Genomic DNA, 13,673 nt, shown 5'->3' with positions numbered 1-13,673 from the left:
CAATATTAAAATATTTCTTCTAATTAATTTCCTTTCAATGTGCACGAATCTGTGCACCGGGCCACTAGTCTATGCTAATAAAAGGGTAATGTGCTAATTAGACCAGATAGACCAGATGTATTCCAGACATCCTTCCTGACAAAGCCAGGGACGTGGCCGGCCTGCAAACCCCTGGCGGCCCCTTGCCCCAGCCGGCTCCGCCCACCAGTGGGGACCCCCCCACACACACACACCCTGATCTGGGGCTCCATTCAAGGCAGGTCAGCTGGTCCCCACCCATTCACCAGGCCTCTATCCTATATAATAAAAGGTTAATATGCATATTGACTCTAAAGGCAGAACAACCACTGGACCAGTCACTATGAGGCACACGTACTACTTCTTGGTGTTTTTCCCCGGCCAGCAGGCTCTGATCACCTGATGGCCACCCACAGCGGGGGCGGGGCCAGCAAGCGGGCGGGAATAGCGGACCTCTCGGTTCCTTCCCCTGGCCATCAGGCACCGATCACCCGATGGCGAACGGGGAATCAGGGCTGGGTGGCGGCGGGGAGTGGGGTCGGCTTCGGGCAGCTGGGGAAGATGGCCCTGATCATAGGTCAGCTCTAGGGACCATAGGGATGGGCAATTGGGAAAACCCTGATCATAGGTCAGGCCTCTAGAAGTTAATAAGACACCAACAGCAATAATGATTATAATGATTAATTACAGGATTATTAAGAAAACTAGAGGCCCGGTGCACGAAATTCGTGCATGGGGGTGTGTGTCCCTCAGCCCAGCCTGCACCCTCTCGGGTAGGATCAGGCCTAAACGGGCAGTTGGACATCCCTCTCACAATCCAGGACTGCTGGCTCCAAACCGCTCGCCTGCCTGCCTTCCTGATTGCCCCTAACTGCTTCTGCCTGCCAGCCTGATCACCCCCTAACCACTCCCCTGCCAGCCTGATTGATGCCTAACTGCTCCCCTGCCAGCCTGATTGCCCCTAACTGTCCTCCCCTGCAAGCCTGGTCACCCCTAATTGCCTTTCCCTACAGGCCTGGTCCCCCCCAACTGCTCTCCCCTGCAGGCCTGGGTCCCCCCCCCCCCACCCCCCACAACTGCCCTCCCCTGAAGGCTCAGTCGCCCCCAACTTCTCTCCTCTGCCAGCCTGGTCACCCCTAACTGCCCTCCCCTGCAGGCTTGATCGCTCTCAACTGCCCTCCCTTGCTGGCCTGGTCCCTCCCAACTGCCCTCCCCTGCTGGCCTGATCGCCCACAACTGCCCTCCCTTACAGGCCTGGTCACTCCCAACTGCCCTTCGCTGCTGGCCATCTTGTGGCAGCCATCTTGTGTCCACATGGTGACAGCCATCTTTGACCACATGGGGCAGCCATCTTGTGTTGGAATGATGGTCAATTTGCATATTACTCTTTTATTAGATAGGATAGAGGCCTGGTGCACGGGTGGGGGCCAGCTGGTTTGCCTTGAAGGGTGTCCCGGATTAGGGTGGGGGTTCCCTTGGGGTGTGGGGTGGCCTGGGCGAGGGGCCTGTGGTGGTTTGCAGGCCGGCCACGCTCCCCAGCAAGTGGAGGCCCTGGTATCAGGGATGGGGCCTAAACTGGCAGTCGGACATCCCTCTCACAATCTGGTACTGCTAGCACCTAACCACTTGCCTGCCTGACTGCTCCTAACTGCTTCTGCCTGACAGCCTGATTACCCCTAACTGGTCCCCTGCCGGCCCGATCACCCCCAATAGCCCTCCCCTGCCGGCCGGATTGCCCCCAATTGCCCTCCCCTGCAGGCCTGGTTTTCCCAATTGCCCATCCCTGTTAGCCATCTTATGACAACATGGAGGTGGCCATTTTATGATGTGGGGGTGGCCATCTTGTAATGATGGGGCGGCCATCTTGTGATGGCCATCTTGTGACGGTGTGGGTCAGCCATCTTGTGAGGGCGTGAGGGTCAATTTGCACATTACCTCTTTATTATATAGAACTAGAGGCCCAGTGCACGAAGTTCGTGCATTGCGGGGGATCCCTCAGCCCAGCCTGCACCCTCTCCAATCCAGGACCCCTCGGGGGATGTCTGACTGCCTCTTGCAATCCGGGACCACTGGCTCCTAACCACTTGGCCTGCCTGACTGCCTGCCTGATCGCCCCTAACCACCTCTGCCTGCCTGATTGCCCCTAACTGCTCCCCTACCTGCCTGATCGCCCATAACTGCTCCTCTGCTGTCCTGATTGTCCCTAACCGCATCTGCCTTGCCCCACCACTGGGACCTAGAATTCCTTACTCAGACCGGTCGCAGGCACCTGGGCCTGGGTTTCCCTCCCTCTGGCCAGCTACAGACATCCAGGACCCGGGCTGGCTTTGCCCGGGCCAGCTGCAGCTGCAGGGGACCGTGCGCAGGCAGCTTTGCCCAGGCTACTGCCGCAGGTGCCCTGGTCTGTGGGGTGGGTGGCTTGTCCCTCTCCCAGGCTGCAGGCGCAGGCACAGTCTCTAGCACCCGGGAATGTGTGGCGGGCGACTTGTCCCTCTCCGGGCCGCAGGCCCAGGCGCAGCCACTGGCGCCCCGGACCGTGGGGCAAGCAGTTTGTCCCTCTCCTGGGCTGCATCCCTATCTGCTAGCACTCGGGACCACGGGGCGGGCGGCTTGTCCCTCTCCTGGGCTGCAGCCTGACTGGTCCTTATTCCTCTCGTGCGAGCTCATTTGTGCCTGGCTGGTCCCCATTCCTCTCTCACCAGTGTTGAGTGTCTGAGCCATTATGGTGTGATGGCATGAGGGTGTGATGACCATTTGCATATTAGCTCTTTATTATATAGGATGATATATATAAAAGCCAAGTGACCAGGACAACCGGTCGCTATGATATGCACTGTAGCCAGCCAACCTTCAGCGGCCCCTCCTACCCAGCCGGACCCCACCTGTGCACAAATTCGTGTACCGGCCATCTAGTTATAGATATAAAAGCTTAAGTAACCCAATGACTGGTCGCCTGGTCACTATGATTCACACTGACCACCAGGGGACAGACGCTCAACACAGGAGCTTCCCCCTGGTGGTCATTGGGCTAGGCCAGTGGTTGGCAAACTCATTAGTCAACAGAGCCAAGTATCAGCAGTACAACAATTGAAAATTCTTTTGAGAGCTGAAAACCGACTTCTGTGCATGGGCCACGACGTTTCAATCGCATTGTACATGTGCACTCGCACGTGGTATTTTGTGGAAGAGCCACACTCAAGTGGTCAAAGAGCCGCATGTGGCTCGCGAGCCGCAGTTTGCTGACCACTGGGCTAGGCAGGAGTAGCAGGTGACGTTGGACTGCTGGTTTTGGCCCGATCCCCGCAGGCTATGCTCAGGGACCCCACCCTTGCACGAATCTGTGCCCTGGGCTTCTAGTTAGTGTATAATTTCCATAGGGAGGTAGACTAAACCAAACAACAAAGGAGAATCATAGGCTAATTTAATTTGAAATATAACAAATTCAATATAAAATAATAGTAGTATCCATAATGTTATAAAGTAATATTGATACAAAGCAAAATTGGCTTTTGTAGGATGGATTTACATTAGTAAATGTTAGCAGTAAATTAAGATATTTGTGTAAAATAACAGATCAAAGAGAAAAAATATCAGTGCATGCGGAAAAGACCATTTGATAAATTCAGTATAATTTATGATAAAAGTTCTTAGCAGATTTGAAGTAGGAAAGGAACCTCCTTAAACTGATAAGGATATGTATGATAAGAATATATATGTTCTTAATGGTGAAATGTTTAAACCTTTTTAAAGTTAGGGACATTGTAAAAGATGTTCCTTCCACTCAGAAAAAATGGTAAGAATGTTATTTCTAAACACCACTAACTAGAGGTTTTAAGTTAGTAGAATAAAACAAGACAGACAAATAAAAGATAAACGTATTAGAAAGATGACACAAAACTGAAATTATTTGCAGATGATATGACAGCCTTTGCAGAAGAAAGTATAGTTTCCAATATGAGAAAATTTTGCAAAGTTGCTAGATATAAGATCAATATATAAAGATCTGCTGGTATAATATAAAAAAAAATCATTTGTAGCTTTAAACAAAGACTTGTACTACTTAGAAGTTTAACAAAAATGTACATGATCTTTATGTTGAGAATCATTTGGTTGACTGAAAAAAATAGAAGACTTAAATATGTTGCATGATTTGTTATTGTTTTATGGGACGGGAAACCCAGCATCATACTGATGACAGCTCTGCATATGAATACGTAACTGAGTCAAAATAGAAGCTGAAGGTGTCTATGTGTGTGTATGTGCATCTTTCTGTAGTTTGACAAACTGATTTTAAAATTTACATGATGAGCAAATGACCAATAATAGCCAAACAATTTTGAATAAGAATAAGAAAGTAGGAACTGATCTTACCCACTGTTAAGACATTGTTTCCTTTTGGTTCGTTGACTATAAGCAGGCAGTAATAGACAAAAAGATATAAGGAAATAATGGAGAATTTTCAAATGGCTGCCTGGTTATATAGAAACTTGATTATGTGGGTATTTCAGGTCACTGGAGGGAAAACAGACTATTTGATGAATGGTTTTTTAGGACAATTGATTATTTATATGGACAATAATAATTAGCTTCTTTTCTTCTCTCTCTCTCTCTCTCTCTCTCTCTCTCTCTCTCTCTGTCTCTCTCTCTCTCTTTCTTTCTTTCTTTTACCAGGGGATATTTTTCCCATTGATTTTTAGAGAAAGTGGAAGGGAGGGAGAGAGGAATAAGAAGAGGGAAAGAGAGCGGGAGAAGGAGAGGGAGCCGGAGAGAGATATCAGTGTGAGAGAGACACATTGATTGGTTGCTTCCTGCATTTGCCCCTACCAGGGCTGGGGATTGAACCTGCAACCCAAGTTATGTGCCCTTGACCGGGAATTAAACCTGAAGCCTTCATTGTGCATGTCGTTGTTCTAACCATTGAGAAACATCAGCCAGGGCAATAGTAAATTCTTATTTTATACCATATCTAAAAATAAATTACAGGTAGAATAAAGATTTAAATCTGAGAAACAAGTCTTTAAAATTTAATTGTAAACATAAAACAATATCTTAACCACAAATTGGGAAAGAATTTCTTAAGATATAAAGCACAAGGCAAATAAGCAAAGATTGATACGTTTGATTACATTTAATTTTTAGGTTCTATATGCTCTAAAACACCAAAAACTCTTGGAAAGACAAGTGTAGGCCACGGCATGTTACATATATAATTGACAAAGGTTTAGTGTGTCAAATTTATAGAAAATCTCTATAAATAAATAACAAAATGAAAGATAGTATTTACATACAAGGAGGCATGTACAAGACATGTAATTTAATGTCTATGAATAAGAGAATGAGTAAGCTGTAGCATATATAGTAAAATACTAAATAGCTGTGAGAAATGAATGAAGTAATACAACACAAATAACAATACAAAACTAAAAGTATGCTGAATGTTAATTTCAGCATATATACATACTAGAGGCCCGGTGCCCGAAATTCGTGCATGGGGGGCGGGGGTGTGTGTCCCTCAGCCCAGCCTGCACCCTCTCCAATCTGGGATCCCTCTCACAATCCAGGACTGCTGGCTCCCAACCGCTCGCCTGCCTGCCTACCTGATTGCCCTTAACCGCTTCTGCCTGCCTGCCTGATTGCCCCTAACCACTTTTCTGCCAACCTGATCGACGCCTATCTGCTCCCCTGCTGGCCCCATTGCCCCTAACTGCCCTCACCTGCCAGCCTGGTCATCCCTAACTGCCCTCCCCTGCTGGCCCAGTTGCCCCAACTGCCCTCTCCTGCAGTCCTGGTCACCCCCAATTGCCCTCTCATGCTGGCCCGGTCGCCCCTAACTTCCCTCCCTTGCTGGCCTGGTCACCCCTAAGTGCCCTCCCTTGCTGGCCTATTCACCCCCAACTTCCCTCCTCTGCTGGCCCGGTCACCCCTAACTTCCCTCCCTTGCTGGCCTGGTCACCCCTAACTCCCCTCCCTTGCTGGCCTGGTCACCCCTAAGTCCCCTCCCTTGCTGGCCTAGTCACCCCCAACTTCCCTCCCCTGCAGGTCTGGGTCTCCCCCAATTGTCCTCCCCTGCAGGTCTGGTCACCCCCAACTGCCCTCCTCTGCTGGCCTGGTGGTCCCTAACTTTCCTCCCTTGCTGGCCTGGTCGCCCCCAACTGTCCTCCCCTACAGGCCTGGTCGCCTCCAACTGCCCTCCCCTGCAGGCCTGATTGTCCCTAACTGCCCTCCCCTGCAGGCCTGGTCACCCCCAACTGCCCTCTCTTGCTGGCCCGGTCGCTAACTTCCCTCCCTTGCTGGTCTGGTTGCCCCCAACTGCCCTCCCCTGCAGGCCTGGGTCTTCCCCAACTGTCCTCCCCTGCAGGCCTGGTCACCCCCAACGGCCCTCTCTTGCTGGCCCAGTCGCCCCTAACTTCCTTCCCTTGCTGGTCTGGTCGCCCCCAACTTCCCTTCCTTGCTGACCTGGTCACCCCTAACTGCCCTCCCCTGCTGGCCTGATCGCCCACAACTGTCCTCCCCTGCTGAGCATTTTGTGGCGGCCATCTTGTGTCCACATGGGGGCAGCCATCTTGTGTGTTGGAGTGATGGTCAATTTGCATATTACCTCTTTATTATATAGGATTCTATAGGATATTCATCCCTGGTCTCTGTAATATGTTTAAACTAGAATGTATCTTGATTCCATTTTAGATCTTTTGTCTTGATTCTTTCTGTCATCATCAAAATCTATTCAGAAGTACATTTTCTTAAGATACTTTTTCCTGTACCTTTTTTCTTTTCATACTTTACTCTTTATGTTTCTTGTTGTATACTTGAATTTACCTGTGCTCTGAGATGTGCTGAGTAAATCTCCTTTCCCATAGCTGCCCCAAATGTTGTCTTTCCCCTCCTGTGGATACACCTGCCAGTCCCGCGTACCCCCCACCCCTCTTTTCCTCCCCACACTAGAACTCAATTTATTCTCTTAGGATGTTTTGTGAAAGGTTTCCTGTGGATCAGGGTCACACATCTATGACCTGAGGCTGTATGTATCAAAAGAAATTTTATTTTAAGCATCTGGGTGTAGACTGGCTGAGTTGGAAAAATGAGTCATTGGCTACTGGAGAGAGAGGCAAGGTTTTTATCAGCTTCTGTTGGTAACAGACAGTTTCTGTTGACGCACCGAGCTTGACTGATGAGTCTGGTCCTTAGTTATCTAGGCTATGCGGAGCTCAAGACTGCAAGCTTTTGGCAAGATATCTGCTAAGCACAATAAGTTTCCTTTGCCCTGTTTTATTCACTTTAACCCTTTCATTTGGGTTTTTGGAGTGAAACAGCCTGTATTTATTTATATTCAGCTGTGTACAAATATATAGATTTAGAATGATTGTCTCCTCTTGAATCTACTAAATATTTATTGATCTTTTCTATATGGTTTACATTATTATGAACAAGATGAAGAAAATGTATTTACTTTTGCTTGGAAGGGATGTTATGATTTAGTGGATCAGTTAGTCCTAAGAGAAAAACATGTCTTTGCCTTCTCTTTTTTATTCTGAATTTTAGACAGTTTTTTCATTCATTTATTTGAGTGTTTTTTTGCATACAGGTACTATTTTGCTTTTCATAGTTAGAGAAATATAATATAGATATTATTATGTTTTTCAGAATTTGAACAAACAAGCATATGATTTGGCAAAGGCTTTACTGAAGAGGACAGCTCAAGCTATTGAACCATATATTACCAATGTAAGTCTTACTTGTAATTAGGTGTCCAAAGAATTAGCCAAAATTTTAAAGACTATTAGAAGCAATTTTTGACAAGTAGTACATACTTTTAAATTTTGTATTGTTTCAATTATTAAGTAATATATTTTCTTTGTCCTTATTTAAAATTATTCTTGGTTAACATTTTCTAGAAGGTTAACACTCATCTTATTTATTCATTCTGTGCTTCTTTCAAATTGCCTAGGAACTAAAACAGCTTTATTTGGTTAGCAAGATATACTGTTTTCTAGTGTTAGAAAAAGAGTTAAATGTAATTAGATAAAACATATGGAACTTTTTATTCAGAGAAATTGTTTACAGCTTTTTGGAGATTAAATTGATTTGTACAAAAGGAAGATATGAACTAATATGAAGATCTAAAAATTGACAGCAAGTATGGATGGTATTGATTTGGTGAAAGTTGGCTATCTTATTTTGCCTGGGGGAAATTCGATACAAAGCTGCCTTTTCTGAGAAAGGGGAAGAATTCCAATGAAATGAGCCCTTTCAAAATCACCCCAAATCTACTTATTTAGGACTAGAGGCCTGATGCCCGAAATTCATGCAAGAGTAGGCCTTCCGCCCTGACTGGTGTGGCTCAGTGGATAGAGCATCAGCCTGCGGACTCAAGGGTCCCAGGTTCGATTCTGGTAAAGGGCATGTACCTTGGTTGCGGGCACATCCCCAGTAGGGGGTGTGCAGGAGACAGCTGGTCGATGTTTCTCTCTCATCGATGTTTCTAACTCTCTGTCCCTCTCCCTTCCTCTCTGTAAAAAATCAATAAAATATATTTAAAAAAAAAAAGAGTAGGCCTTCCTTCCCCTGGCTGCCTGCACCGGTTTCCCTCTGGCACCCGGGACCTGGGCTTCCCTCACAGCCCTGGCTTCGTCTGGAAGGACGTCTGGTTTAATTAGCATATTATGCTTCTGTTATTATAGATGGACAATCTTGTATTTGTTTTCAACATAAATGTATTCCAACACATGGGTTCACTGATAGAAATTTATTGTGAGTTTTTTCTCTCCACAGTTCTGTGAGTTGCACAAATCTAGACTGCACTATTCATTATATTTTCATGTGAATGGTTCCTTTTGGAACAAATCTAGAACATTCTATAGCAGTTCTTTCACTCCATCTACTTAGTGCTTTCACCTACTTTCAAACATGTAAATGATGTAAATCTTTCTTTTTGAAAAAAGTGAGAAAGCTTTTTATAATTACTTATGTACTTAATTTTCCTGAAATTATTGGAGACTTTTTCTTGTACTATACAAAAATTAATTCAGTATATAAGCTACATCATAAAAAGATGTGCTTTGAAAAGTAACATACTTTAGACAACAGTACCTTGGCAAATCACAATTTTTGTTTCTGACTATGGCCTTAAATGATTCTAAGCACATGATGATTAGGAAAAATATAATTAATTTATAAATTGTTTTGGAGGGTGAACTTGCAGAAGCTGGAGAATAAAATTATGTAACTTATTTTAATAGCTCCAAGATTGGCAGGGAACTCTAAATATTGATTTATTTAAGTTTTGTGAGTCTTGGTAATATATTGGTTAAATTGGGTGGATTGAATTTTTTCTTTAGTGAGTTAATGGTACTTGAAGTGTGTAGACCAGACTTAAGCATTCTTTCGCCATGGCCCATTAGATACACTAGGTGAGCTCCTCCTGGTGATTATTTAAATTAATATTGCCAAGCTTGGATGCTTTTTAGGGAAACACAACTTTCTTTGATACCTTTTTGTGGCATAAAAAGAAGAAAATAAAACCGTACCATGTTAATATCTTTTCTAGGGTTGGATAATCAAAGAAAAAAGGTTCAAGATAGAATAGTAGTATTTGTTGGAGTTAGGTTACTAGGTTCCTTATAATATACTTTCAGCATTTGTGCATGCTTGAAAATCCTATCTAATAAAGAGGGAATATGCTAATTGGCCCTCATGCCATCATAAAGATAGTGGCGCCCACAGCCAATAAAGAGGGAATATGCTAATTGACTGCCCACTATCAAAGATGGTGGCCCCCACAGCCAATAAGGAGGGAATATGCTAATTGACTGTCATGCCCTCAAAGATGGCAGAGCCCAGGCCCCCAGGGCCGGCCTAAGGCACAGGTAAACCTCGGATGGCAGCTGCCCAGTCGGCTGCCCAGCTGCCCAGGGCCGCCTGAGGCTCAGGTAACCAGGGCTGGCCAAGGCTTGTGTTGCCAGCAGTGGCAGCAGCAGAGGTGTGGGGGCGTTGCCTTCCCCTGATCGCCCTGAAGGCTCCCGCACTGTGACAGGGGGCAGGCCGGGCTGAGGGACCCCCTCCAGTGCATGCATTTTCATGCACCGGGCCTCTAGTATTATAATAAAATTTAAAAGGTAAATAAAAGGACTAAGATAGGACTTTCAGCCATCCCAGATAAATCAATGTAAAAACATTTTCTTAATTACTTATACCCTATGTTATATTCCTGCTCTTAGTTCTTGTCTGCAAAAATAGAATACCCCCATCCATACTTGTTATATCTTTATCAGAAGCTGAGGAACAGAGTTAATAGAATGGTCTAAGAACACTTTCAGTTACATATATATTCCCAGCACTTTGTTATCTCTTCTTTCTCCTGTTTTCTTATCCCTTGTTTTATTTGAGGGTTAGCTGAGAAGTTAAGAATTGCTGTTTTTTTCTTTTTTTTGTAAGACTTATTTTTCTGCCTCACACCTATACATGTAAAATTATTAGACTTCTAGTGAACTTAATTGTCTTGATACAGGATGAAATGAGTATAGTTTTAAAAGTTATTCTTAAACTTTTGAACTTGTATATGTAATGGCCTTTATTTATTTACCTTCCTAGTTGAAAATTAGCAAAAATAGAGGTAAGATACTAAGGTAATAATAAAAATTATTATTATTAAAAATAAAACCCACTTCTATTTTTTATTTTTGTCTTTTTCACTCTTATGTATAGAAACATTCACGTTGGTCTTCATAGATAGTGATTTCTGCATATGTAGGACTTAAGAAATCACTGTGGTGTTGTAGATTATTTTTTAAAATAAAAGTTGTAACTTGATGACTCAGAAAACTAAAAAAAGATATGTATATTTAAATATTTTAAAAGTACATAATGACAATTCAAAAACTTTCCTATATGGATCACTACTTGGTAATATTATTTTTCACCAAATCATTTTATTTTATTTTATTTTAAATATATTTTATTGATTTTTTACAGAGAGGAAGGGAGAGGGATATAGGTTAGAAATATCATGGTAGAGACTGTTAAACAGTGAAAACACTTTTGTAATTAAAATTAAATGCTTAAGTCTAAGGTAGAATTTATTACTGACCTTACACATACTCCTTTCATTAAGAAGCAATTGTTATAAAATAATTTAATTTCTAGTATGAATATTAGCTACCCGCTTGTAAGCGAAAAATGTTTTTTGAAAGGCAATACTTAATCAAAGCAATATTTGCTTCCTCCACTAAATTGTAAGCCCTCATGTAGGGCATGAAGAAGACTGACTTGGTCCTTAGCTTTATGGAGATTATATAAATGTTAAATAAATGTTTTTGATGGAATTTGTAAGAAATAAACTAAGGAATGATTTTTTTTTTTAAATGAGCTTTTCCCAGACTGATAGAAGAGGATGTTTTCATCACCAAGGTGGCCATATTGGAAAGAATTATTGTTTTTTGTTGTTGCTGTTGTTGTTAAGGAAAACTAGATTTACTGTTTTTAAACAGGTGAAAATTTGTTAGTTGAAACAGCAAAGTTTCTTTATTTTCAACCTAAATGAGAATTTAATGTTTGATGTCATGAAGTTCTTTGCCCACAAAATTGATAAAAAAGGAGGGAAAACAAATTGTTTTTAAAACCAATAAAGAATGAATAGTAAAACAGAACTTGTTCTTTTTTTCCCCTGCATGCCTAGGTAGTTTGTACAGGTTTATAGACCTAAGAAACTTTGTTTAAGAATGACCCAAGAACTAAAATAAAGCAGAAGAGACATAGAAATGTGAAATCCTTGACTTTGTACTTTCCATATAGAAAGCCTTTTAACCATGTTGTGTGTTCAACTGTCACAAAGAGAAAAGATTAGGGCAGCTTATGTGGTGTAAAGAATCCTTAACTCCTCTTTCCAGAAGACAAGCTATGTTGAGAATATGTGGTATATTCCCTGGGTTAATTTTTACATATTTGGAAGAGTTTAAATACTTAAGAACTTGATCATTATGCCATGTATCATTACTAGTTTCAGTAGTGGTATGATCTGAATGTGGGAATTAGTGTTGGCTGCTTATAGAAAAAAAAATTATTCAAATTTTTATTTTCCTTGTGTTTATATGTGCTTTTAATTGGATTTGAATTTTTGCTATAAACCTTGTGTATTGTTTATTTTATTTTGTTTATGAGAGTATAAATGACAAAAAGGATCAGAAAGAGGTTTTGCATTATCCTATATAATAAAAGCCTAATATGCACATCAACCGAACAGTGGCATGTCTGGTCACTATGACACGCACTGACCACCAGGGGGCAGACACTCAAAGCAGGAGCTGCCCCCTGGTGGTCAGTGTGCTCCCACAAGGGGGCGCCGCTCAGCCAGAGGCTGGGTTCAGGGCTGGCGAGCACAGCGTCGGTTGCGGGAGTCTCTCCTGCCTCCGAGGCAGCGCTACGGAGCAGCGAGCCGAACCTTAAGGAGCAGTAAGCAGGCAGGCAGTAAGGAGTGATGGCTCCCAGGCTGCGAGAGGGTTCAGGCTGGGCTGAGGGACCCTCCCCACCCCCGAGTGCATGAATTTTCGTGCACCCGGCCTCTAGTAAATATTTAATTACATATCTTAAAAATGGAATTAGCTCTTACTGTGAAGGTCTAAGGCTTTGTCTTCTATGCTATTGTCTTCTATACATGTTAAGGTGAGCAAGAAGTCATCCCTTATCCTTAAGGAATTATCTAGTAGAGGAATTAAGACAACTAATACAGGATAAAATATGGTAAGACTATAATGAGGAATAAAGTGTTTGGTAGTAGGATGTTTATCGATAATGCTATTTTAAATTGTGTATAAAGTGAATTCCTTGTTTTATCTTTTCATATAACCTGAGTGCAAGCATGTCAAACTCAGAGGCTAACACTGGCCAAATAAACAAGGTTTAAGTTTATGTGGGCCACAAAAAAACAAAGCTTTCAATTTTCATAGAAACGTAGGTTTATTTCGATAGAGACATGCTGAGTCATGTTGTGACTCAGTTTTAAGGTCATAGCTATATATTAAGCTAATGTTTTCAAGTTTATAGTAGTTCTCAAAACCCCTTGACTGGGCTATATTACTCTGAAATAAATGAGTAATCTATACTAATAAAAGGGTAATGCTAATTAGACCGGATAGACCGGTTGTCTTCCAGACGTCCTTCCCAATGTCCCTCCTGACAAAGCCAGGGCACGGGTGAAGCTGCCCAGGATCCCCGGTGCCTGTGGCCGGCCCGGGCGAAGCTGCCCAGAGTCCTGGGTTCCTGCGGCTGGCCACAGGGAGGGAAGCTCGGGTCCTGGTTGCCTGTGGCTGGCCAGAGGGAGAGAAGCCCGGGTCCCGGGTGCTGGAAGAAAGCCGGTGCCGGCAGCCGGGGTAAGGAAGGCCTACTCTTGCACGAATTTCCGTGCATCAGGCCTCTAGTCATTAACATAAAATAATAGAACATTTTAATAAAAATTAATATTTTTTCTTGAACATTAACTTACCAGACACTGAATAACTGCACAAATTAATAAGCGTAAGGCAAATAAACCTATTTTTCTTGTTCTCCGAAAGCAAAATATTTCCTGTTGCACACACCAAACAAGTCAGTCCAAGACTAATGACGTGGCAGTCGGCTGCTAAAATATTCGCTGCTAGAATTAGTGGAGAGAAATGGTGCTCCCG

General features: G+C 43.3%; 1 protein-coding gene across 1 annotated transcript in view; it reads left to right on the top strand.

The window, feature by feature from the left end:
• PDS5B (PDS5 cohesin associated factor B) overlaps nt 1-13,673 on the top strand; it is a 238,008-nt gene that overhangs the window by 94,546 nt on the left and 129,789 nt on the right. The window contains exon 7 of the mRNA XM_054719739.1: nt 7,660-7,740. Coding sequence (XP_054575714.1) covers nt 7,660-7,740 — 81 coding nt within the window. The remainder of the gene's footprint in view (nt 1-7,659; nt 7,741-13,673) is intronic.

The sequence above is a fragment of the Eptesicus fuscus genome, chromosome 8 (genome assembly GCF_027574615.1).
Source record: "Eptesicus fuscus isolate TK198812 chromosome 8, DD_ASM_mEF_20220401, whole genome shotgun sequence".
NCBI classification, from domain to species: domain Eukaryota; kingdom Metazoa; phylum Chordata; class Mammalia; order Chiroptera; family Vespertilionidae; genus Eptesicus; species Eptesicus fuscus.
The sequence above is the reverse complement of the archived record's forward strand: the minus strand, read 5'-3'. Positions and strand labels throughout refer to the sequence as shown.